At 40.1% G+C, this 27,328-nt stretch overlaps 1 protein-coding gene across 4 annotated transcripts in view; it reads left to right on the top strand.

Annotated features, from left to right (window-relative positions):
- The first annotated feature begins 2,876 nt into the window (after window positions 1-2,876).
- Window positions 2,877-27,328, top strand: part of tgfbr3 (transforming growth factor, beta receptor III) — a 112,841-nt gene continuing 88,389 nt past the window's right edge. For 2 of the 4 annotated variants that reach the window (XM_017479861.3, XM_017479865.3), the window contains exons 1-2: window positions 2,877-3,205; window positions 14,257-14,396. In XM_017479861.3, coding sequence (XP_017335350.1) covers window positions 3,204-3,205; window positions 14,257-14,396 — 142 coding nt within the window. In that variant the 5' untranslated portion in view covers window positions 2,877-3,203. The remainder of the gene's footprint in view (window positions 3,206-14,256; window positions 14,397-27,328) is intronic. The other 2 variants (XM_017479862.3, XM_017479863.3) reach the window with 2 other exon arrangements.

Genomic DNA, 27,328 nt, shown 5'->3' with positions numbered 1-27,328 from the left:
ATGTTATCACAACATACTTTTTAAGGCCTGATAATGATAAGATCTGTCCTGTTCCATCAAGGGAGTTTAGCAAGATATCTGCTCTGAAAAATGTTTTATTACAAGTTAATTGTTGATTCCACCACTAATGTAACAATTATTATATTTTATCCTAAATAAGGTTAATATATATATATATATATATATATATATATATATGAGCATACTCACATTATGGTAAAAATATTCATTAGGACAGAAGGATGAGGGTCCCTCTATGGTTTTTAAAAGCTGCTAGCTTCTTAATGACAGTCTTCTTGGAAATTTTTCTGTAGGGGAAACATTGTGTAGCAGGGTTCTATGTAGACCTTTTACAGAATGAACAAAGGAACCAACCTGAAAAAAAGTTAGGTTTGCTTGATTGAACCTTCCTTTGAAGATTTTGAGTGTTTCAAGTGTTTTGATGTCTGACTATTGGTGAGCCCATGACCCCAACCTTGGCCTTGGGAACTCTTTCACAAGGTAACATGGAGCTGAGGGAATATACGGTTCTGAGAACATAGATACAATGCCCTCAGAAACTATTGGCACCTTTTATAAAAAATGATAGTAGAAAAATAAACATTACACACAATAATTCAAAAATTCCTCTCAAACAAAAGGAGAACCAATTTATTGTTCTAACACGAAAATATTGTCATCAATTACGTATTAAAATAAAAGTGTTCTCTCTCAACAATGTGTCAAAAGTATTGACATCCTTAAAGAATATTTTAAATAAATGCAAATAAATGATAATTCTTGAAAAACTATATTATTTTTCATTCACTCCTAGTCCTCAAGATGTCTGTTGTTTCCTTTATATATGTCCTGTTTTCCTGGGGTATAAATCTGAGGTTGTGCACATGAAAAAAATCCCCTTTGCTGCATCCCAATTCACCTACTATCTATCCTAACTAGTATCTGAGATTAGTGTCTCTCAAATCATAGTATGCTGAAATGAGTATCCCAAACGTACCTGGATGGTCTACTATTTCTGAAATGTGGATCCGTGGACACTTTTTCAGCTAATATTGCCCACAATATTGAGAGTTTTGTGACGGTTTGCTTTGCCGCATTCAAGGACGCATTTTACAGAGGTGTAAATGAAATGTGGAAAAATAAATCAAGGGAATGGTAAATGAAATTATACAGTATGAATTAAATAAGGAATAACGAGTGAGGGAAAGCTGAAATGCAGCGAGGAGTTTGTTTACTGTGACAGTGTTTGCAACTATGCAACAACTTTCTCTTCCTTTACATGACATGTTAATATGTCCCAGTACTTGCATACTCTTTTGCTACACACTCAAAAGTATGTACTTTTTCTTAACCAAAGACTATGTACTTTTCGTGCATAGTATAAGTACGCCTATTGGCATACAGGCTTAGTCATTCATTACCACTGGACAAACCAAAGAACTTTCAACACTACAGAAACAGATGGTTGTTGGCCTGCACAAATCAAGTAATGGATATAAAAAACACATTAACAGTTAAAATAAAAAACCATGAATCATAATTCGGGCCATAAGTTTCACATGTCTGAGACAGTTTTTGCCAGGAATTGCCAGTTTATATAGAACGATGATGAAGGTGGAAAACTACAAATAATTATGTAATTAAAGACAGCAATTTTAGAATTGCACATTTTTAATTGATTCCTGTGGTTGTTGAGTTTATAAATCTACGGTTAAACGATACTTTCTTAACAACAAGCTATTTGGATGCGTTCTAAGATGGAAGCCTTTCTAAAGAGAATATCACAAATCAGTGCCTGAACTTCACCAAGCATCATAAGAACTACAAATGGCATCATGTGTTGTGGACAGATGAGACCAAAGTCAAACTTTGTATTCATGCGCACTCTCAGCATATTTGGTAACAATCGCGGACTGCATGCAGAAAAATGTTACTCACTACTTTTGGGATGTTTTTTTGATATGGTTACACTTGTTTGATATGAGTGTCACCCCCCTGCTGAAAAAAAAAAACATTCATAGATTTTTTTTTTATGGTTTTAATGGTTATAATGGGAATTGTATTGGTTTTAATGGAAACTGTAATGGTTCCTGTGGGTCTCCACTGGTAATTTGTTGCCTTCTGTTGGTGGCATGTTATATCTACTGGGTACCATTAAGGACCAGTAATGGTAATGGTTTTAATGTTTATCTGATGGTTTGTAATAGTATTTATAGTGGAAACCATAAACATTTTTGTGATGGTTTTTATTGTTTTTTTTCCCAACGGGGCCTTTTTAGTTGTGTGCCTAATTTTATTCTATATGTCCTTACACATTACAAATCGTTTTGTAGATCAACCTCCAGTTTAACTCCAGCCAGTGCTCAAATGAGAGAAATGGTTTGAGCTTGCACGCGCCTTCCTAACAGGCCCCGCCCCAAACACCCACCTCCTCAAACCCCTTATCTGTTACTGAGTTTACTGAGCCACTTTACTGAGTCGATTCCTTCGAACAAACTACCGAAGAACTAAGATCAATTTGATTAGTTTGATTGACCAATATCACTGACTTTTAAAAAAATCTGCTATATAAACCTTGCAAGTGGGCAACATTTATGGTTTTATGCTGTCGTTTTATTTCTATTCTACAGATAATTGTACGGACTAAAGCGAGCGTATCTACAGGGACTGCATTTACAAATCAAAATTCAGATTATTTGCTAATACTATAATTATTTGCTATTTACACTATCAGTCTTAACTTATATAAGGCACAGCTTTAGGTCAGTCCGTTATACTCGTTCAAACTAGCCCCCCAATTTTGAGTCACTCAAAAGGAATCGGTTCTCGCGAATCTCTAATGACAACAAGCCCCTGCCCCCAAATCCTACAAGCCCGCCTCCCCATGGAGTACACACTGCAAGCTTTTAAAACTTTTTGGGACCTGTTCCTCACGTTATTATCCCGGAATCTTGACAGCCCGTCCTACAGCTGATGACATTAATGAACGGAGACTGTGTGATGCCCGTATGACGTTTACTTAAACGACAGGAAACGCTCACTTCGGCGTTGGGTTTGTTGTTCCTGCCGCTGCTCCAAACTTCTATTTCAACTTCAACCAGAAGTTTGCTTTGACTCTGAAGACTGGCTGGTATGTCAGTGTGTTCCTCGCTCTTCTCCCAGACTGCACTAACAGTACGATTCGATGTTTTACAGCTGCGTGCATGTGGGTTTGCATACTTATCTCGAACACCGCTTTAAGTGGAACGTTAGGTTGCTCCAGTACCTTCATTTGACAGATGTGCCGTGCGCGCGCGTGGAGGCATTTTAGATTAGTCACATAGCTTGTTGAGAAAATAAACAGTATCTTCTATGATCTTTAGGCAAAGCATGTTTACTATTATGCAATACTTTTAAATGTGTTTTTTTTTTGTAGTAGTAGTAATTGAAACATAGAGGATGTTCCTGTGTAGCAGTAGTTGTCATAGCATCACTATTTATTATATGTGCTGAGATGCCCATAGATCTTTGCATACTAATACTACCATGCCCATATATATATTACTAATACTCCCATGCCTTACCTGCAAATTCACCTTATGAGATGTATAATCAAGTGTACTTGAATGCATTAGAGCATGTGTTCACTGCTGCTGGAGTACCCCTGTAAAACCACGTTTTAGTGTTTCACCTGGTCTAACACACCTGATTCAATAAATCAGCTCATTAACAGCACTTCCTGAGTTCAAGTGGGTGTGTTCAAGCACTAAAATGTGCAGGACTCCAGGACTACGGCTGGGAAACTGCATTAGAGTATTAGACCAATCTTTCAATCATGGTCTTGTGTACAGGGGCGGATTTAGGGATCTGGGGGCTCAAGGCAAAATATAGGAATGTATGGAGCCTGTTATTTAGGATTAATTTAAAAAAAAAAAAAAAAAAAAAAAAAAAAAATATATATATATATATATATATATATATATATATATATATATATATATATATATAATTTGCATTTTTAGGGGGCACTTGGCTTCTGGGGGCCCAAAGTGGTTGCCTACCTTTGTCTAGTTAGTCCCCATTAGGACTTTTTTTGTTTTTTTTTTAAAAACAAAACTGTTATTTAAAAATCTAGAAGAGTCCAAATATTTGCTTTTGGTACCTGAGGTAATAATTACGATTATGAGTAGCAAAGCATTAATTAGCAGCATTAATAATTTTGTAATTGGAAGGCCTCACAAGTATAATAAGAAAAATAAAAAGTGTGTGTCTTAGAGAAGTGGATACACTACAATGTGTTGTATAGTTGCAATTAGAGAGCAGGGTTGGGAAACCCTGTACTGTGGAATTTGCATAGCAGTGGCTCTTGGGTTGCATGTCTGGGTCTTGTAGACTACATGTGGTTTTTCATCATCACACATTTTTTGCTCAGTTGAAATGCCCTAGTCAGGAATTTCATTAAGCTAATAAGTGAAGGGAGTCCAGTATGCTTCCCACAAAGATGTAGTGTGATTTTGTGTATATAGGTGCGAGTGTCTTTCTGAGTGAATGGCTGCAAAACTTGTAATATCCTCAGGTCAGCTGTTAAACGTCACAGATCAACAAAAAACACAATGCATGAAATATTGAGCTAAAGGGATGCACATGATGCACCAGATCTTGCACAGCACATACCGAATTCAAGTTACTGACTCCTTCTCCAGCCTCATGACTGGAATCAGGTTAGTAACAATCAAATTTAAATGTACATTGCTTTTAGTTTAGTGGAAACTGCATACCGCCATTGTCTACTGCAAGCAGTAAATTAATAGCAATGTTCTACTTAGGTTTTGCTCACTTTCCCTTATTTATGTGGCAGACTATAATTGTAAATAGACTTGATCTCAACATAAGGTGTATGGTAAGGGTACAGTCTTTTAATACACATGCTGAGTGTGAATACATGTTGAATATTGTATTGAGTAACGTATAATTAATTATGAGTGCATTACATGTACACCATGCATCAAGGTCGCTGAGGTCTGTTCAGAGGAATTTCCATTTACGTGTCCATCATGACCATTTGTGCAAGTAATTATCGAGTCTAGAGTTGCTATGATGTTACCGCCCGAAGTGACTGAATAAGATAATACGTATTACGTGTATAGCACAGATGCAGGAGAAAAGAGGTTGCGTTATGACAGATGTATGACTCGTTTCGGGATTCAAGACCATAATGGTGTAGATCAGGTGTTCAGATAGTGGAGCTACTCCCTCAGGGCGCCAAAAGTTTAGAAACGTACTTGATTCTTGCGCTTTATTGCATTATACAAAACTAAGTTACACAGTGAGCAAAAGGTGTTAAACTATGTAGGCTGTGTAGAATTTCTTTAGATAAAAATGTCTTAAATGATACAATATACAGTATAGACAGTATGTTTATGTACCCTATAAACCTTATACTTCTAAATAGGTAACATTATAGGAGAGAAAGCATTAAACTACTTTTCAAACCACTTGAAAACTCTGTCTAATAAAACCCTAGTGATGGGTATAATTCTCTTCAGTAATTTGATTCGTTTGACCTGTTTCGGTGAATTGAGATTTGCAAGTGTATAATTCATTCGATTCAACACTCATGGGAAGCACTGAGCAGGCTACAATGTTCCCACATGCTCTCACACTAACTAATGTTTGTTTCTGCTTAAAATACTGTGTTTGTATGTCTAAAAAAAACATTTGATTGATAAATGTAGTAGACTAGATTTACAATTCTGCTTTAAATGCTAATAATGCTTGGCGTATAACCATGCTTTCAAGTTATGTCTGATAAGCAGTAGAGACTAAATGCGAGATGAAAAGAAGGAGGTGTGTGTGTGTGTGTGTGTGTGACTGAGAGTGCTGACAGAGGAAACGTGACTTACTTGTCGTAGCTTGAAAGATCTACAGGTCAATCACTGAGGGAGTTTTTTTTTTCCAGTGTTTAAATTTCGGTCTCTGTCCCGGTTCAGTAACACTGCCCTGTTTCCCATGTGATTGATGATTCAGACAGAGAGTGGAGAGGCCTGGGAGTGCATTCACATGCCGTTCATGTTGGTGCATGTGTGTGCGTGTGTGCGTTTCTGCGCGTTTCTGCGTGAGTACAGTAATGGGGTATGACTAATATAGATAGAGGTCATACAGAAATGTGCACACAGATGTTCCATGCGTGAAGGTGATTATTTTTTGTGTGCCCAGTCTCCAGTCTTTCTGTACAGATGTTTGTGTTAGTGTTTAATTGTATACATGAGGGAGTTTTGTGGTTGTCCCGGATTGGTCAGTCTATATGGCTATTAAGTGGCCACTCCTTCTGAGTTTGTCTCCACTCATCACCAAGCTGGAGAGTTTCCCTTTGGACGAATGAGTGCATCTTCTGTAATAAATATTTAATTGTTAACCATGTCACAGGTCACTTATGCAGGAGCATAATTTTGTTTCGGCTGAGTTACTTCTAGACTTCTGCGTGTTCAAACCAAATAATACTCGTTTAACAGCCTGACTCATATCTGTAACGGTAATGTGAGATACCATACACCCAGTTTTTTTATTAGTGTTTCACTCTTGCTCTTTTTACCAGTTGCTCTTAGTATGAAAGGAGTGTGGCCTATATGCCTGTCAGTCTCAGTGAGGGAGGTGTAGCCTCTGAGGTCTGGCCTAAATTTTGTTTGTGGTCTCTGTATGTGTCAGTCTCGGGGAGGGAGGTGTGACCTCTGTTTGTGTCAGTCTTGGGGAGGGAGGTGTGGCCTCTGTATGTGTCAGTCTCGGGGAGGGAGGTGTGGCCTCTGTATGTGTCAGTCTCGGGGAGGGAGGTGTGGCCTCTGTATGTGTCAGTCTCAATGAGGGAGGTGTGACCTCTGTATGTGTCAGTCTTGGGGAGGGAGGAGTGGCCTCTGTATGTGTCAGTCTCGGGGAGGGAGGTGTGGCCTCTGTATGTGTCAGTCTCGGGGAGGGAGGTGTGGCCTCTGTATGTGTGGCCTCTGTATGTGTCAGTCTCGGGAAGGGAGTGTGGCCCCTGTATGTGTCAGTCTCAATGAGGGAGGTGTGGCCTCTGTATGCGTCAGTCTCGGTGAGGGAGGTGTGGCCTCTGTGTGCATCAGTCTCGTGAGGGAGGTGTGGCCTTTTTGCCTTTTAGTCCTAACGATGAAGGTGCACAATACTGAATTCCACTGTATTATAGCTCAAAATCATTGACTGATTTGCATCCATCATTCATCTAGGTTCCATGAGTGGTCACTTTATCATACATTTTTTAAGTCATAGTAAGAAGGAAGTGTGTGTGTCACACTGAGATAGCCTACACTGTGTACTGTGGAAGGGCCATGGTCAATGGACCAAGGCTTTTGCCTCTGGCCTTTTCCTTATCTTGGACTCAGGACCTCATCAACATTCCTACTGTACACATCTGGAAGGCCGTTATGCAACCTTGTCCTCACGTGGCATACCTTGACACCAGTACTGGAGTCCATGTGTTGGCCAGAATAAAAGCTGAGGTGTGTACCCAGTTGCTCCCTTTCAATTCATCAGTGATTATACAGAATATATATGTTTAATACATTAAAATGTTGACCGGTCCTTTCAGAGTTCTGCATTTGGGATCCAGTCAGACTTTTGAGTTTCTCTTAGAGGTTTGGACATTACAATCTATGTATCCTAGACCACATCCCAATTCTAATATGGTTGTTAAGAGTATGCATACGTGATAGCAAGTCTAGAGTGTATAATTGTTATGTGAATGAAACACAGCAAGTTGTGAATAGACATTTGATGCAAGTAGAGGTAGTATGTTATGTATATTGTTACTGCTTTGTCTATAGTTTGATTCATCATTCATTTTGCTGCCTGCTCTGGTTGTGTGCTAAACCATATGGCAGCCTCCAGTCCTCCTACACCACAATACAGTGCAGAGTAACTCGTAGCTACTTATTATGTTCAGTCTGGGTTCACTAATGAGTTTCCCAGCCTGTAGCTCATTGTGTGTTATGGTAGCATAGCTCTGCAAGCGGGGGAGAGAGAGAGAGAGAGAGAGAGAGAGAGTGAGAGTGAAAGAGAGAGAAAAAGAGCCTCAACTGTTTAGATGCAAGGTGATCAGGCATAAAGCCATTTAAATTTTCTTACAACTAATCACAGGTATGATCACATACATTTGTTGTTAGCACACCTGTTAAGTGTAAAACATCGCTCTGAGATGTGTTTAAATATACGGTGGTACTTGAAAGTTTGTGAACTCTTTTTAGAATTTTGTATATTTCTGCAAAACCAAATGACCTAAAACATCATCAGGCTTTCACAGCTCCTAAAAATAGATTAAGAGAGCCAAATTAAACAAATGAGGCAAAAATGTTATACGTGGTCATATATTTACAGAGGAAAATGATCCAATATTGGATATCTGTGAGTGGCAAATGTATGTGAACCCTTGCTTTCAGTATCTGGTGTGACCCCCTTGTGCAGCAATAACTGCAATTAAATGTTTCCGGTAACTGTTGATCAGTCCTGCACATCGGTTTGGAGGAATTTTAGTCCATTCCACAGGTTCTTATGCTGGAATGCAGGGTTTACCTTTCTCTAAACACAACCCTTCTTATTTAAAAAATTCTATTTTGTTTTCATCTATCCACAAAACATTTCCCCATAGCCTTCTGGCTTTTCCAAGAGATCTTTTGCAAACTGCAGATGAGTAGCAATGTTCTTTTTGGTGAGCAGTGGCTTTCTCCTTGCAACCCTGCCATGCACAACATGTTCTCCTGATGGAGTCCTTTACTTGCTTAGAAGTTACCCTGGGTTCCTTTGTGACATCGTGGACCATTACACGTCTTGCTCTTGGAGTGATCTTTGTTGGTCTCGACACCTGTGAAGGGTAACAATGTTCTTAAATTTCCTCCATTTGTACGCAGTTTGTCTGACTGTGGATTGGTGGAGTCCAAACTCTTAAGAGATGGTTTTGTAACCTTTTCCAGCGTGATGAGCTTCAACAACTCTTTTTCTGAGGTCCTCAGAAATCTCCTTTGTTCATGCCATGATTCACTTCCACAGAAGTGTTGTGAAGATCAGACTCTGATAGATCCCTGTTCTTTAAAAAAACCAGGATGCTCACTCACACCTGATTGTCATCCCATTGATTGAAAATACCGGAGTCTAATTTCATCTTTAAATTAACTCATAATCGTGGAGGTTCACTTATTTTTCCACTCACAGGTATGTTTTTGTTGTGTACTTTTAGGACTTGTGTGAAAATCCGATGACGTTTTAGGTCATATTTATGCAGATGTATTGAAAATTCTAAAGGGTTCTGAGCACCACTGTATCAGAATGTTAGCTACTGTTTTAGTACATAGGTTTGCTGACAATAGCCACTGCTGACCTGGAGCTGCTGTCTGATCTCTAGCTTCCTCTAATTGTGAATTAATAGTGCTAAACTCTCTCCAGCCTTTGATAAGACAGACAATGTGAGTACAAAAACTTCACTCTGCATGTGAGCTGTGAGTCTATGAGCTGTATAGTATGCATGTGTGGGTGAATCTGAGGCACAAATCAAACAATGTTCTACTAGGTGCTGTGACCCGAGCCACGGTGCTGCACATGCCGTATTTGTTGAGATCTTCTAAAAGGACTTCCCTGCTTCAGCAGCTGCTGCTGTGTACCACAGCTGTTTGCTGAGAGAGGGAAAAGTGCACCTTAGCCCTCTGCGAGAGAGAGAGAGAAAGAGAATGAAAAAAGAGAAGCAAGGAAGATACCGCAAGGAAGGACTACACCAAATTTGGGTTTTCCTACCATTGTATTTTATTACATGTGGTTTCAGGACTAATTGCTCTGAGGATTTCAGAGGCCTACACAATTGCCCTTTTATAATGATTGTGAGTTAAATGATGATCTCATAATCATCATCATTACTTCTCCTCTTGTGTCTCTTTCTAAGACAACTTGATGCACATATTGATACTTGATTATAGGGCTGCAACTAACGATTATTTTCATAATCGTTTAATCGGCCGATTAGTTAATTAAGCGATTAACCAGATAAAAAATATCTTTCAGTGCTGTTTTTTCACTTATTTAAAATAAAATCCACAAACTGTTACAGATATACACTTCAGTCTAAAACTTTACATTAACACAACTGTTTGTCCAATTTTTTATATATAAAGTTTACATTATATAATAGTATTTACGTATTATTTTTCATGCATGCACAAAAAAGCACTGATAATTAAACTTCAGTCCTAAATTAATAATAAAATCTCACTTTCACCTCACCTCATGGCTTCTGTTACTCACTGCATTTAGGCATATTGTTTTACTTATGTTTACTTTAATCGTACCGTTTTAGACATTACAGATCTTACTTGCGCTACACTGTTTATCACCGCGTCTGCATTGTGAGTGAGGAGCAATGCGGCCCTGTTACTAATAGATAACTTCCGTTATACAGCATATAATGACAATAAACCTGAATTAAACTCAATCTTTTAAGCAGCTCGCACCAGTTTCCCCAACCCCTTGTACACAGTGGAGAGTTTTGGATATAAACATAAGTTTGTGCTCGTGCATCACTGTCGTGCTTCTGTACTACACAAGCTCCGCTTTGTAAAGTTTACAGGTTATAGTCTTCTACACTACATTTAATGTAAAATGCTTCCCGTACACTTTTTTTCCGCTGTCACTTGACCATTACACCTCCATCTGATGGTGAATGAGGTCATGTTTAGCATAACGTTGACTCTGGAAACCGGTATTCTGCTAAAGCTAGTGGCGTCGCATTACGTGGGCTTGACATCATGTGCCATCATCTGGCTTATACTTCTGGTTAGTAAAAAGCGCTCGGGTTTCATTTGAGATGATAATACCCTTCTAAAATTCATACAAGGCAAGGTGGCATAGTGCACAGTGTAATTGTATAGTATGTCATGTACTTGATTAATTATAGCCGTGTGAAAGATACATTTTAAGCAAATGAAATAATATGAGAAGCCATTTTGATGATTTTGAGGTTTTGCAGTCTGTTAAGTTTTAATGAAAAAAATAATTAAAATTGTGACAGGAACATATGCCCTGCCCCTATCACTTGAACTGACAGTCAATGTCCATGGCTCCTTCACTAATTTGCTGGTACAAAGGCCACACCTCATTCACTTGTACTAATGGCATATTCAAATAAAGGTTGTAACTCATAATTTCTGAACTCTGACTAGAAAAAAACAAAGAACACAGTTCCTACTCGGGATGGTCTTCCATATCTGAGTTCAAATCATCAACATGGCTGCTCACAGCATGAGTCGCACTAATTACCTTTGAATGAGTTTGCTTTAGATCACTGTCTAAAGCAAAGGGTTAGGGTTAGGGTTGTTGTTAGTCAACAAACAAACAAACATGTTAGATTGTTAAATTGACATTTTAAGGTGGTAAATATCGATCAGTCATCACAGATAGCTGGCTACCTTTTAGCTAACAAAAAAGGAACATGCAGCACTATAAACATAGAGACCACACCTAGTTTACTGGGACTCAGGCCTCTGCATTAATAAGGAGACGATATCTGTGGTTGTTGTGTGAAGATAAAACCACCTTCACATGTTTCCTTATGCAGCATACCCAGTCCACCCACTTATGCTACGTATAAGTGCTCTAGTACTGCAGGTGATGCTGTCAAAATTTCCATGACCACATGAAGAAGATGAATAACAAGAGCATAAACTACAATGGCACAGAAGTACACAAACCAATGATAGAAAATGAGGAAGAGGAGGATCTTTCCGTACATGAGAGCATTAAATAAAGTAGGAATGAGGATGGCCAGTATAGCATGCTAGTGAAACCTAAGCAGTACAGTTGGCTTCTGAATGAATTGGCTTCTGCATGGCTCATTTGTAATGACCAATCACAGCCATTTTTCACATCGTGTGTACATCCGTGGAGTTCACCCAGCTGCCTTGTTCTAAACCCGTAACAGAAGATTCTGTCTCTGTCTGTGAACTGTGATTGTGGAATCAAAATTTATCAATACATTGTTGAATGCATTGCTTCTTTGACCATTTCCACTTAAATATGAGACGGGTGGAACCGTTTAGATCCTTCCTACTTACTGGCAATGGTAACCTGTTGTGCAATCCTGATTTTCTGGAAACATCTGATTTCCAGATGTTTCTGCCAAGCGTGGTTTCACGTTTATCACCCCTGTAAACGTACTTCTTCATACACACCCGTTCCATAGAGCTGAAGACAAAATGGAAATTCCTGAAGGTTTTTCTCCTTGAAAGGCCTTAAAGTTGTGCTGTGTGTCTTTGCTGAAAGCTGGACACTCGCTTTGCTTGAACACAATGTCAGCATGACTGAGTGAGTGTTGTAGGCGGGACGCTGCACAGACGCACAGCAGACGTTCCTGTTTATGCCATCGACCTCAAAGTCCTGTAACACCCATTGTGTTCATTGATTGGCTAGTCTTTCCCTCTGCAGAGTAGGAGGTATTGTCATAAGCAGAGTTTAACAGGAATTTGGCTTTTGCATAGCAGGGACTCTCTGTCCATGCATGTGCATTTGTTTGATTCTGTTCGGTTCTTTTTATGTCAGTCTCCTGCTTTTATCGGAATGAATCAATGCTAATGGCCCAAGAATACAGGGCATGCCAGGATTTTAATATTGGTTTAAAATAACAGATGAAATGATACAGTTGTTGGCAGTGGACTCATACTTTTGCACTTGAATGTAGTAGAAGTGCATGAAGTGTAATGGATGATGTAAAGTTGTGTGCTGCTGTGTTGTGTTTAGCTCATGCTGGACGGAGCACGACTTCCTCACTCCATTCTAGGGGTCAGTTGGGGTTCTGGTGATTAGCTCTGGCCACCTGTTAATCCTCTTAGCCAGGACACCCTGGTGGTTCTTCAGTCCGGTGTCAGTTTCGTCTATTTTCTCCATCTTGCTCAGTATCACATGGCCCAAGAGGGAGAATGAGAGAGGGATGACTACAGTGTGTGTCAGTGTGTGTGTGTGTGTGTGTGTGTGTGTGTGTGTGTGTGTGTGTGTGTGCGTGCAAGGGAGTGAGCGGGAGAAGGGAATAATGGAGAAAGTAAGAGAGTGATGGAGAGGGAGAGTGTGAGAGTGAAGTTCTTCCATGAGATGGGATTTTCAGAGTTTTGATTGTTGTCTTTCATTACCAAATCTCACAAAAGGCTTAATAACGGGTAAGGATGTACTACACGTACCCTTCCATTAGCTGTAGCTGCTCTTGTCCTATCAACCTTTTCAGGATGTGCCACAATGAAGTTTCCATTCATGTGTTTAATGTGAAGTTTTGAATATGTGCAGAACAGAAAGATTTTATGATTGTCTGAGGTGTAAAGTAGGCAAATGGGTAAGGCGAAGATAGAAACATCTGTAGAATAAATGACAGGTTCTTCGTGACTGTGTGTGTTTTGGATGGTGCTCTTTTTGTGTAATGATTGTATACAACAGTAAAGCAGTGGATGGAAACACAGCAATTTATATTTATTTGTTGAGGTTTTAGAACATCAGAACCATCAGATGGGACCGTTTCTCTGCTTAATAGAAACTGACATTGTGTTCTGACACATACCCACTTACCTTCTCTTTCCATCTCTCTCTCTCTAAACTCGGTTTAATAATATCGTTTGTTAATGAATAGCACAATATTAGGCTTTATAAAATCCAAATGAGAAGTTTAACAAGTGCATTTTTATTGTTTGATGTTGGTCCAGAGGAGGGGAGTTTTCAATGGATTTTATGATAAACAGTGGCAATGATAAAAAAACAAAACAATTTATGATTAAAAAATCCTGGTACCATTGGGGTTGAGGCAGGAATACACCCTGGATTGGAGGCCAATCCACTGCTGGGCACCATGCACACACACATTCACACACTTATTCACCCCTAGGGGTAATTTAACATAGCCAGTCCACCCGCTTACGTGGTTTTGGGAGGTAGCAGGAAACCAGAGAACGCTTAGCAGACCCACAGAAACAAGGGAGAACATGCAGAACTCCACACAGACCTCTTTATAATGTATAGTAATATAATCCCAATATATTATCTTTGCCAGTCATGTGCAGCGCTAATTGAATTTAATTCAATTCAAGGTACTTTATTGGGTTAACAAAGTTACATTTGTATTGCTTAAGCTTGAGTTACAAAATAACTGAATATTAAAGAAAAATACGAAATTGTACACTTTTATAAATAAAGAAAATTTCTTTAAAAAAAAACGAAAGCAGCATTAATAACTGTTTCTCTGTGTATGCTTTTCAGGGGGCATTCCTGTGTGGAGTGTACTGAGGAGAAACTCTACCCTCTCTTCTGGAAATCTCGTGTTCACTTCCCCTACGTGATGGGACACACACGCCTTGTAGTCATCCTCCTCTTTTCCTTCAGCACTTTGGCTTCTGCAGGTAGGAGCTGTTTTACTCATCACTCCACCCTTCTCTCTCTCAGCAGTCATAACCACAAAGTGAGCAAACCTGCTGCAACATGGCACAAAGACCCTTTATTATCTCTCTTTTCCTTTGATTGATTGGTAATTTATTACCAGTAGCTCAGAGGGTTTCTGTGGCCTGCCTCTATCTCATGGCTCATAAAGACAGACATAAAGGTGCTCTTTCAGACTTTGAGATGACTGCTGTGCTGAAACATAAAGGGTGACTAATGTGTGTGCTTCTGTTTAAGGCCATAGTTAAAAATGGCAGGTGGGATTTTAGTTCTGAACTGACAAGACGTCAACACCTAGAACACTCAAGAACTAGACCTCCATAAAAACATAGAGCTCGGTCTACAAAAAGTACCAAAAATAAGTCAGTTGCTGAGGCCTTGAAAAATTTTGAGACCCCACAGTGAGGAAGAGTGAGTGAAGTGCAATGCTGATGTGTACAAGATTGCTATTAGGTCTTTAGCATGCGGTATGAGACATTATGTGTGTGTGTGTGTGTGTGTGTGTGTGTGTGTGTGTGTGTGTATGTATGTGAGAGTGTGAAGGGTGTGTTCCCAGTGACTCGCTCCTATTTCTGGATCTCATGTCGGAGTCAGGCAGTGTTGCTTGTTTTGTCAGGTCCTCACACATTGCCCCATGTTTGGAATTTCCCTGCTCCCTCCCATCATCAAATGAGAAATGTTGTGGTGATGTGCATTATGAAAAGTGCTGACAGGGCCAATCTCTAACTCTAAATCAATCTGAATATCCTGTTTACACACATTTTTGCACATTTTTTTTTTTTTTTTTGTCAAACCCAACCCAGTGCAAATCGAATCACCTGATCATTCATACCACACATCATGCAACGGTTCAGAAGGCAAAAAACTATTGATAAATACCACAAACAAGTAAACAAGCCTAATAGAAACAATACCGTTTGTCAAGTCCTGGTTTATTGGTTTGAAATGTTGTTTTGTTTCTTCCTCTCATCCATTTAATTTCTGCCTGGACTGTAGCTTTTAAAGTGAAAACTGTCCCCCCCTCAAAAAAAAGAAATCATTCACAACAATGCAGATTATGATAGGAAACAAATAGGTAGTAACTCTCCTGGACAGAGCTGGCTCTGGAAACATTTCTGAACTGGAAAAGCAGGCACACAATGTCTCCTCGGTCTGAACAGCCCATGGGTTAAGCACAGGTTCCCGCTGTGACCTGCTCTTTAAAACAATGAGCTCACTGAAGAGCCTCTTCCTTCACATCATTCATGCCAGCATTGTAGCATTCCTCCATAGCTCCAACATGCAGGAAATGCAGTCATCTACGCCAGTTTGCACATTTTAATGACGAAGATTAATGGACTGTCTAAACTTCAATTTGGGAATAAAAAACAAACTGTTTACAATGTGTTAGCTCTGTGAAAAAAGAAGGTGATACATATTGTTGTCATGATACGACATTTTCATACATGTTTGCCATATTGCCCATCGCTATCTTCATTGTGGTCTGTGGGTTCTGATTATCCTGAGAGTAGCCTGGATTCATGCAGTTTAGATGCCATGGACAGGTGGAAATCGCAAACAGTATTTTCAGTTCAACTTAAGATATGTTTCCCTATTTTCTTTGCTTGTGGAAATCTAAAACCTGCTCATAATTTAATCTGTTGCGTCAACATTTTGGCCGTGATTCATTTGAAATGGACTGCTGAGGCAATCACATTTCTGTTGTTGTGTTTGTTCTTGCACTTTGGTTAATAGAGTTCAGTCTGTTCTGCATAAATATATCTGCTCAGCCTTCATGATTGGGACATGAATACATTTTATGATTGGATCATTCGACAAATATATGTTTTATCTCCTTGTTCTCTCCATCTCTTTAAAAAAAATGAAGGTGTACTTTGCATGGCAGCAGCACCAGAAAGTTTTTGAAAAACTCAGGTTGTGTGTCCTCTGTAGATGTGTGTATCTTTCCAAGGTGATGAGATGCAATTTTGATGTGTGTTCAATAAACAGTTTGATAATTACATGTAGTCCACACAAACATTCAAAATGATACATTTTGAGCTATTTCGCTGTGCAATGATATGGAATAATATATGCAATATGAGAGAGGTGGAGAGAGAGAGAGAGAGAGAGAGAGAGAGAGAGAGAGAGAGAGAGAGAGAGAGACAGACAGACAGACAGACAGACAGACAGACAGACAGACAGACAGATGAAGAGAAAGACTGCATCAAATGTACATCAAGTACTATTTTACTTGCTAACTTCTATTTGTTATATGATTTTAAAAATCCAATTAATTTTAAAAATCCAATTAATACTTCCTCCTCAATGTTTCACCAGTCTGCATGAATGCCCATTTTTCTATGGAGGGAAATAAAGTGTTAACTTTTAAGACTGATCTGTGATTGACTGGTATCACAGATCAGTGGCCACTCCCCTTTACTGTGACTGATAGACGCCACACCTCCCTACTCCCTACAGAACTATAGATGCTTTCGGGTCCAAGATACTTAGACCACTAGTAAAGTTTCTATTTTGTGTTCTTTTCCAATATCATAGTTTTTTCCCCATTACAAATTCTATTATCAGCTTGAGTGAAAAGTTCATGTCCCCATTTTGCTTTAATGAGTTTAGTGTGCACTCAAGCTGGCATTGACTCCACAAGTTTGTAAAGCCTGATGATTCATGTTGTATCAGATCCATTGGAGTGTCACCTGAACTCATGCTTTATTGGAATGGATAAAACTCAAGGAAAACTTGACCTTTTGTACAAAGCAGTTAACATGGTTAATATAACAAATTTGCTTACATTCAAATAGGGAACTAGGAATAGTGCAAAATCTTTTATATTAAACATTCAAGATATTAAACATTTACTTTCTTTGTTTTAAATATTTCAAAATTCTAAAACCTTCTATTTATTTTACATTTCGTATAGTAGGACCAGGTTTTTAAAACGAAGTCCCCGGCCGTGTTGTGACACTGAGGTGCTCAGGTTTAAGTGCTGAAATGGAGAATGCACTGGGAGTTGAGCCAGGTGTTGGATTGTGCCAACTGCCAATAACTACTCGGGCAGTTGATGCAGTGCATGCTGTGAGGCCTGGCCTCTTGCTCCACTGTCATCACTCCATCTATTTTACCGTCCCTCAATGCCAGTATAGGGGAATTTGACATGGAGGTATAAGAGTCCTTCTCGGACTGCCGTCAGCTTGATTTGCCAGTGTGTTTGGATGAGGTAAATAAAGAAATCAGATGACTGGTGCACAGGATACAACAGTTCATCCATATCATATGTGATCTCTTTTACACCTAGTGTGAGTGTTTGGGGTTAGGGGTTCGAATCCCACCTCCGCCCTGTGTGTGTGGTGTATACATGTTCTCCCTATGCTTCGGGGGTTTCCTCCGGCTACCCCGGTTTCCTCCCCCAGTCCAAGGACATGCACTGATTGGCATATCCAAATTCAAAATCGTAGTGTGTGAATGTGTGAGCAATTGTTTCCTGCAATGGGCTGGAACCCTGTCCAGGGTGTCCCCAGCGTGGTGCCCCGAGTTCCCTGGGATAGGCTCCAGGTGCCACCACAACCCTGTGTAGGATAAGCGGCACAGAATATGGATGGATGGATGGATGGATGGAGATACAACACTCACTAAAAACTCCTCCTCACTATGTCTGGGCAGCATGTTGGTACAGCAGGTAGCGTTGCTGTCTCACACCAGTTTGATCATGAGCTCGGGTTATCGTCTGTTCTGTGCTTCTCTGCTTTTTCTTCCCGTGTCCATGTGAATTCTGGGTTCTTTGGTTTCCTCCCACCTCCTAAAAACATGCCAGCAAGTGTACTGGCTACTCTAAATTATCCCTTGGTATGAAATAAGTGTGTGAATGTGTATGTGCAAGGTGAATTGTGCATTGTGTATTCCTGCCTCAGACCCAGTGTTCCTGGGATAAGCTTTGGATCCACCATGATCCTGACCAGGATAAGGCGGCTACTGAAGATGAATGAATGAATGAATGAATGAATGAATGAATGAATGAATGACTGTAATAAGACGGAACATGACAGTCTGAATGTAGTGCACCTACCAAATGATAATACATAAAAAGTTGTCATGTTGGCAAGTAGTAGCTCAGTGGTTAAGATGTTGGACTTCTGATCAGAAGGTTGTGAATTCAAATCTGCAAAATGCCGTAAATGAAAAAGATAATAAGCATATGGTTTTATATGGGCAAGAACATGGTGATATTCATAGCATATTTCACAAAAGGTTGAAAATGTGGCCCTTACTTATACATTCGTACCTGAACCAGAAGATTAAAAACTGTCCAAATCAAATGTGTGTCCATACACTACTAACAAAAATGGCAGATGAAGATTAAACTATATGCAATGAAACGGTTGCTGTTCTGACACTGATCTATAAAAGCAAATGTTTTTATTGAATGTCAGCATGATGAAGCCCATTATTTTAAGCTACTGAGTTGAAGAGCGAAAAACAAAACACATAGCATGAGCTGATATTGCTGTAGGATTGGTCTGAATGGGTTAACAGGTTTTGATGATTAGTATGTAGCAATGGTCTATCTGGCCGGGAAAAAAACATGTTGTCGAGACAACAGACCCCAAACACTGAGCAAATCCAGCCGTGGTTGCGAAAGCGAACTGTGTTTGTTTAGTCTGGCAGTCTGAAAAAAAAACGATAGATTTAACAACATTTTGCTTTTATGTTGCATTTAAAAATTCTCTCCAGCTTTCCATCTCAGACTACCTGTGTATGTTGTATGAAAGCTGGTTCAATATATGGTAATTGAGTGCAAGTTATCTCTCTCTGTGTGTGTGTGTGTGTGTGTGTGTGTGTGTGTGTGTGTTATTACATGGGCCAAAATGTGTGCGCTGCCAGAGACTGTTGCGCAACCAGTAATGCGAGCCATGGCAGTGGAGTAGAGGGGAGACGGTCCAAGCCACAATATTCCAACACACACGCGCACACACACACACACACACACACACACACACACACACACACACACACACACACACACACACACACGGATTGCGGGAGAGAGAGAAGATTGAGGGACAGAAAGCAAGGGGGACATGAAGGGAAAGGGAGCAGAGAGCAAAGGGAGGAAACGTATGAGTGGGACAGGAGGCAAAAGGGGGTAAGAAAATGAAGGGGGAGATGGACTGAGCGTGAAGGTTAACACTGGGAAAGATGGGATAAAGACTTTCAGTGGGGACTGAAAGAGGGGAAAAGAGTGTGAAAGAGAAAGCAGGAGTTTTAGAAATAAAAATGGAATGGAGGGAGAGAAAGAAAGATAAGAACAGTGAGCAAGGCAGAGATAAAAGGAGGGGACAGGAGTAAGTGAATGAGGGACAGCAGGAGAGAGAGAAAGAGAGAAGAGAGACTAGTTGGAGAAAGCATTCTCTCGTTTCTAAAGCAGATGTTGCCAGTTGTTCATTAACCAGACTCCTCTGCAGTGAGATACGTTGGGATGTTTATATAGCAACCAGTCCACACTGCTTTAGTTACAACTGACTGCCTTTTACACCGTGACAGACGATCTCAATACGTCTGTCAGAGGGATTGTCTCTGTCTCTGTCTCTCTCTCACCCTACATACATGCATGCTACTGCATGAAATTTTACACACACACACACACCCCAAATCTCTCACCATCCATCTGATCTCTCTCTCTCTCTCTCTCTCTCTCTCTCTCTCTCTCTCTCTCTCTCTCTCAATCATTTAAAAGCTTGTATGTAAGGATAGATATCACTTATATGTTGTTAACCAGCAGCTCTCTCTCTCTCTCTCTCTCTGAGTCCTCCTGCCCCTCTGTCTCTTCTGTGCTCATAAGCGTGTGTATGGTTATCATGCACGAGGCCCCTAATCGAACACAGCTGGTCTGATCCTGCTCTTTCCATTTTGTCTTTCACTTGGTTTAGAGTAATAACAAAAAGAAAAACACAGTGCACGAGTGTTGAGGTCTGGGGAGTGTGCAGCCTTTGCGAAATAAAGAGAATATAGGACACATTTGCATGACTCTGAGTAGTGGAGGCATTTCAGACCCACTACGCTCCCTCTAGTTTGTTTCGGTGCCACTTACTTTCTTCCTGTACTTTGAAATATGCTCGCTCTCGTTTTTTTATCTTTCTGTTGCACTACTTTATAATTCATATACTTATTCAATTCAGTTCAGTTTTATTTGTACAGCTCTTTTAACAGTGAACATTGTCCCAAAGCAGCTTTACAGAAATACATAAATTCAGGGTATAGATTTTAAATGTATGAATTTATCCGTAATGAGAAAGCCAGAGTCAATTGTGGCAAGGAAAAACTCCCTGAGACACTATGAGGAAGAAACTCAAAAGGGATCCCATCCTCATCTGGGTAACAATGGATAGTGTAATTATAAATAAATCCCTTCTACAAATGTGCTAATACTACATGATCAAATATTGCAGTTGTGTAACCAGGAAATACATTACAGTTTTTACATGAAGTCTGTTTTGTTGAACTTCTCCACTGTTCACTGATGGAGACTTGAGTGCAAAACTGTTTGTGACAATTGCAGTCCTAAAGCTATCATAACAATTGTAGTCCTAGCCATCACAGCATAACTGTTCACATGAGCTGAGGTCCAAAGCCATCTTTATGGTTTTTAAGTGCTACCATCCTCAGTAATCTCAATGATCGTGAGACTGCACCATGTGGAACCATCATCAGAAGCAGCATGTGACTTCCAGTTGATGAGAACTCCAACCAGAAGTTGGGCATCTGGATGGACCAGGCAGGTCCGGAGAGCAGAAAGGGTTGTGTGTGGCTTGACAGAGGGAGAGAGAGATTATTTTGTATGCTTATTGTCCTGTAATCCTTAAGGACAAAGTACTTTGCGTGAGTGCAAACAGGGACTCCGGCAAGACTAGCTTCGATGGCATGACTAAAAGGGAGAGCTTGAAGGTAACACAGACCTGATGGTGCCCTGGGACATAAGGCAGCCAGACACTCTACCATCAGCAAACCTGGGTGAACGTGTGAAAGTGGGGTGGCAACAACATTCAGTCATCCCAGTTCACCACATAGAGTGCTATGCCCATGAGCCCTCAAGATCTGCTCCTTTACCTAAGAAAAACACTATTCACAAAAGACTTGACTAAAAAAATATGTTTTCGGTTTGGACACTGAGACTGTGTCCGAGTCCTGAACACTAATAGGAAAACTGTTCCATAACTGTAGAGCTTTGTAAGAGAAAGCTCTTCCCCTGCTGTAGCCTTCACTATTCGAGGTACCAAAATACAGTCACACATCTTTTTTTTTCTTCTGTCTTTCATTCTGAGAAGACAGAGAGAGACAGAGTTTGTCCCATGGGCTAATTTACAGATCAGGTCTGATTTAATACACACAACTGAAGTTTTCCAGGTTGTGACTCCTTTGAGAGTCCATAATCCTCTCCTACTCGTCTTCTCTCTGCTCCTCCACCCCTAGAGAGAGTTTCATCTCATGGATGGAAAGGGTTGCAGAATTTTTTTCCCGAAAGGGGAGTAAATGCTCCATTCTTGTGCAATACATAACTTCAATCACTTTTAGAGTGTATCGCTCAGTCTTTCATGTGCATGAAAGAATCTATTTGTCACACTATATCTTTTTTGTGTTTTATTAGGATCGTTGCTCTCTCCTTCCGATGTGGTGAGATGTGCATAATGATGCATGATGTAAGAAAGACGCAGCTGACAATTCAATATTGTAGATTGTTTTTATTTAAGCACAGAGGTCACACCTCCTTTATTGAGACTGACAGACAGAGACCACACCCTGTCCATCACTTAGACTAACAGACACAAAGACATGCCTCCCTAACTGAAAATGACAGCCACAGAGGCCACACTTTCTGGAAGGGTATTGAAAGGCACATTTAGTAGATTGAAGGTCTTTAAACAGAGGCCAATTTATTTATCATGTGCCTCTTGCTGGCTTTTTTCTTTTTCTTTTTTGCTTTATGCTTTTGGCCTCCAGGCTTCTCCCCAGAATCTTTTGTGTTAAACAAGGAAGAGGTCTGACTTTTAGGTGGCCTCTGACATGATGTCAATGGCACCCACAAAAGCCAATATAGAGGGTTCACAATGGGCTCTTTTGGCTTTTTAGGGTTCCTACTATACTCGCCTCCTACATACTGCATGTCTCACACTCCCTTTCTCTGTCTCTGTCACTGTCACTCTTTCTGTCTTTCTGTCTCACAGGAACAGGCCGCTTTCTGACATGACTCAAATGCCTTCATGGCTGGTGTATATGGGAATGTTTAAAAGGCCAACTACACAATGCTTTTCATTTCACAGTGCTCTTTTTGATTTTTTTTCTTTCTCACACACACATACACACACACACACACACACACACACACACACACGTGGCTACATAGTCCACGTTAATCCGGATAGATCTGAAAACTGCATTTTCGTATTAAAACACTCTCCGTCTACACTGGCGTTTTCAAACGTTTTCCAAAAATTGCTCATCCGCACCGAAATGTCTGAAAACACTTACCATACATACCTATACTGCGCATTCGTAAAAATGTAAGAAGCTTTGTCCTGCATCATTTCGGTCAGGCGTTTATTTAAAAATGCAATCTGAAGGTTGTACAAAAAAACATTCGTATTTAACGATGACTCAAATGCCTTCGTGTCTGTCTGGTGTATAGGGGGTTCTAGATAGTAGGTACTACAACATTGTCCACCATCTTGTTTGTTTTGAGTTGAATGGGTCACATGACTTAAAATACATCATCGTTTTGGAATATCTCCATTTTGTCAGTCCACACTACAACACGAAAACGTCGTTTTCAAACATATCCACTTGGGAGAGCGTTTTCGAAACACCATCTCGGTGTGGACGGAAGGCCAAAACGTGGATAAAAAGACGCGTTTTTAGATTTATCCAGATTAATGTGGACGTAGCATGGTCTCTGTGCCTGTCTCAGTCTTGGTGAATAAAGAGTGGCCCCTGTCCCTATCAGTCTTAGTGAACGAGCTGTTCACCAATTTCTCACTATCTGCTAGAGTCCTTTCCGTTACCTGGAATGCTCAGTGTGTCTCTGCAGAGAGAATGTTGTGACTCTCTACGCTCTGACAAGCTTGACGTTATTGTTTATGTGCCAAGAGAAGTCGAGGCAGAGTAAGAGGAACGGCTCTTCAAACAGCCACAGGCTTCATTGCTGTTTATTCTGATACTGGACTCTCTTGCTCTGTTTATGTGCCACAGACGAGAGCTGCCAAGAGTTTATTCAGGTGCACTGTGCACATGTTCTCATGTTGTGTATGACAGAGACTGACTCGCACTCACAGGCTGGCTCACTGCTTCGTGTCTGGTCCTGAAGTAAGCTTGTTGTTTGGCGAAGATGCTTTGTTTATTTAGAAGTCTGTTTAATTACAGTTTTAAGTTGATTTCTATTACATACAGTTCAGAAACTGGCTTGTTGTTATGGTTACGTTTCCAACATGGTTAAATGACTATCAGGGGCATTGGTTTATTACCGGGATAAAATGTTTGATTGACATCAGAGACATCCCTATGAAATAAAGTAATGGATGCCTTCCTGCCAATCATAAATGAGTACTGTTTAAGTGTCTATATGTGAAGGGAAATGGAGTAATATATTTAATGAATGGGAGTAATATTTCTAATTAATGGGAGAAATATTTATGTATACACAGTACACATGTAGAGATACACGTGTGCCACTCAAAAGCCCTCTTCCTCTACACAGAGCAGGGGAGATGGACGCAAGGTAATCTGCCCATCATGTTCATTGTGGGCTTAGATGGTGCATTTGAATAGTTGGATAAAAGAATAACATGTTCCCTGTGTAATATTGTTGCATCTCACACATTAAGACTCTTTTGAACAGGATGTAGTGGCAGTGATGCTGTCAGAGGGAGGGGTTGACAGAAAAACTGTCCATTTATCACATGCATGGAGAGCTCGACATAGTCTGAGTATGGGAAACAAATGAGTTGAAATGATTAAAAATACTCAACTGAAGTGTCATGTCTGAAGACATTTTTAAACCTATTAGTTTTTTGATTGAAATATTGGTGTGACCATGAATGTGTGCATGTATGTGTGTGTGAGCGAGCATGAGCGCGCGTGTGTGTGTGTATGTATGTGTGTGTGTACACGCGTCAGACCGTTGTTGTAGTGTCTAACTCTATGTCAGGCTGTAAAGTCGGTCATCCACGCGCGTGTGCTGGTCTGAGTTCAGCAGCTGTCTGCCCATGTGCTGACTGAGAGACTCGTCTTCCTTCCTTCCCTCATTCTGTACGCCCCCTGGAGAAACCATGTCATCCCTCACTTCAAACAGCACTGATTTATATCTACTGTAAGCACTGTAGATGAAGGAGCAATGGAAAGAGAGAGTGAGATAAAAAAAATAATTCTAAGAATGTGAACAAATGGGAGAGCTTTAAATTGTGCACAGTGCACTGTATCTTTGAACGATAGATACACCACATACTATCACACCTGAGATTTTACATCTCGAATATAACATCTCAAATCAAACATAAGATTCATTTTAAAAAGAAATGACAGATTAGGTTGTTTTAAGTTGCATTCCCAGTATAAACACATTACCAGAACTAAAAGTATGTAAAATATGCTATTTGAGACACAAAAAGGAAAAAACAAAAATCTCAATACTGACCTTCCTGCAATCACACCTCATTTACTCTTAACTGATGAGTGTGTATTCTCCTCCTCTTGATCAAACACACACTGCACAAAGATATGTAGTTGGCCATATGTGATCCTCTGTCTGAACTTTAACTCAGTGGCCTGCTTGTCCCTGAACCTGCACAGAAGCTCAGATTTACAGCTGTGCACACCTGGTAATGTGCTTGGACCTGGAACAAAGGCCTGCGCAGTCTAAAAGGTTTTTTTTTTTTTTTTTTTTTTTTTTGCCTCTGGTTGTAATTTCACCCTTATGTGCAAAAATTGTGTTGTTACGTGATCAAGCTTCCCTGCTTAGTTTACCATGAGTTAGACATTGTTGTGTTCCATTGGTCACTGACCCATTTGCTTAACCCTATACTGACGCAACACACCTGATGGAGGTAATGAGTAGCCACTGAGCACCTGGACTAGCTGCAGAAATGGTCTGCACTTATATAGCGCTTTTATCCAAAGCACTTTACACTGTCTCATTCACCCATTCACACACATACCAATGGTAGCAGAGCTGCCATGCAAGGCTCTAACCTGCCATCGGGAGCAACTTGGGATACAGTGTCTTGCCCAAGGACACTTCGGTATGTGGAGTCACGTGGGCCAGAAATTGAACCGCCAACCCTACGAATAGTGGACAACCCGCTCTACCACCTGAGGGACAACCCGCTCTACCACCTGAGCCACAGCCGCCCACTGAACTCTCTGAATTGCATGTCTTACCTCAAAGAGTGTTGAGTCTTTCAGAATCTCAAGAAGACTTGCGTATGATTTAAAAAAAAAATTTTTTGCCACTGTATTACACTGCTGTTTATAAAAATGGACAAAAGTATGCCACGAAGCTGAAATGGTCGGACGGCGTGGTGCGGTGACGTAATGACGCGGTCTGTGTTTCTAATTATGTTCTAAAACATGTAAAACTGGTACATGACAGGAGTATTCTAAAAGCGACTCATGTAAACACCTTAATCACATTATCTTAATCAGAGTAAGGTCAATAATTAGATTACTGCTGTCCATGTAAACATAGTCATTGAAGCAGAAAAGGGATGTACCAAATACTAAGAGACTCTAAGTTGTCAGTAATTTAATTTGTAATGCAAATTGTTGTAGAAGCATTTTCACTAGTGCTCTCAGACTTTTGGACCCTAGTATTTCTGAAAAAGGATAAAATTGTGATTCTGTTTCTAAAAGCCACACTGATTGTATCACAGGTTGTTCCTCAATGGTGCCAAAGAAGTATGGTTAGTGTTTCTAGTTTAAAATGAGCCTAGATTCAGCCTAATAAACGGAGGCAGCGTGTGCACAGAAAATTAAAGGTCTTCAGTGGTTCTTTGAGGGTTTCTTAGTCTGTTAGCGATATCTTTGAGGAACAAAGGTATTTTGTCTATTGATTCTTAGTCTCCTGAAATGCTTCTAGGTTAAAACAATCTCTGAAGGAGAAACACTATTGAAATTTTCTATGTAGAAACTTTTAAGGTTTCTGTTACATAACGGAGGGGGTTCTTTCTAACACTGTTTCTAAAAGTGTGTACATGAAGCCTCAGTTTATCTTGCCGTCCAGCCACGCTGCTAAATATTGCTTCATTTGTGGCCTTTAGAAACACATGAGCGCACACACACTACTTATTTAAAATTTGTATATACAAAATACTTAAAATGCTAGCTAGAAGTCATTTTGATTCCAGTGCCTCAGATAAGAGGCTAAATAAACAGGACAGAAATAAATTTCATTTCAGAATTTCATTTCAGTGATGGGTTGTTAATTGTAAAAATATTTGTAATGCAGCAAAGGTTTTGGAGCGTGAGGAGAACCTTTTCGCAGGGGTTTGGGATGTTGTCTGGCTTTGTGTTCAAGAAGCACAGCAACTGCCTGTTTTCACCCTTTGATGGGTCCCTTTACGATTTTCCCCTCGGTGGAGTGTAGGATTGACTACTTCTCTTTTATTCTATCCATCTGTCCCCTTTTCCTCTCTGTCATCTCATTCTCACGTCCTCCTGTCCCTGGCTTCTCTTTCAGTACTGACAGTTTTACAGCCCATTGTTGATTTCCTGATGAAACTCTTTCACTCAAAGAGAAATAGGCTGAACTTTCTCTTTATGGGCCATATTCAGAGACGGCGACTTAAGTTGAAAAGTTTTGTTAATTTTTACGTGAGGAAAGTTCTCCATATGCTGTTAACTGAAGGACAATGTAGCA

This window comes from Ictalurus punctatus, chromosome 11 (assembly GCF_001660625.3).
Source record: "Ictalurus punctatus breed USDA103 chromosome 11, Coco_2.0, whole genome shotgun sequence".
Lineage (NCBI taxonomy): Eukaryota > Metazoa > Chordata > Actinopteri > Siluriformes > Ictaluridae > Ictalurus > Ictalurus punctatus.
This window is presented reverse-complemented; position numbering and strand designations above follow the sequence as displayed.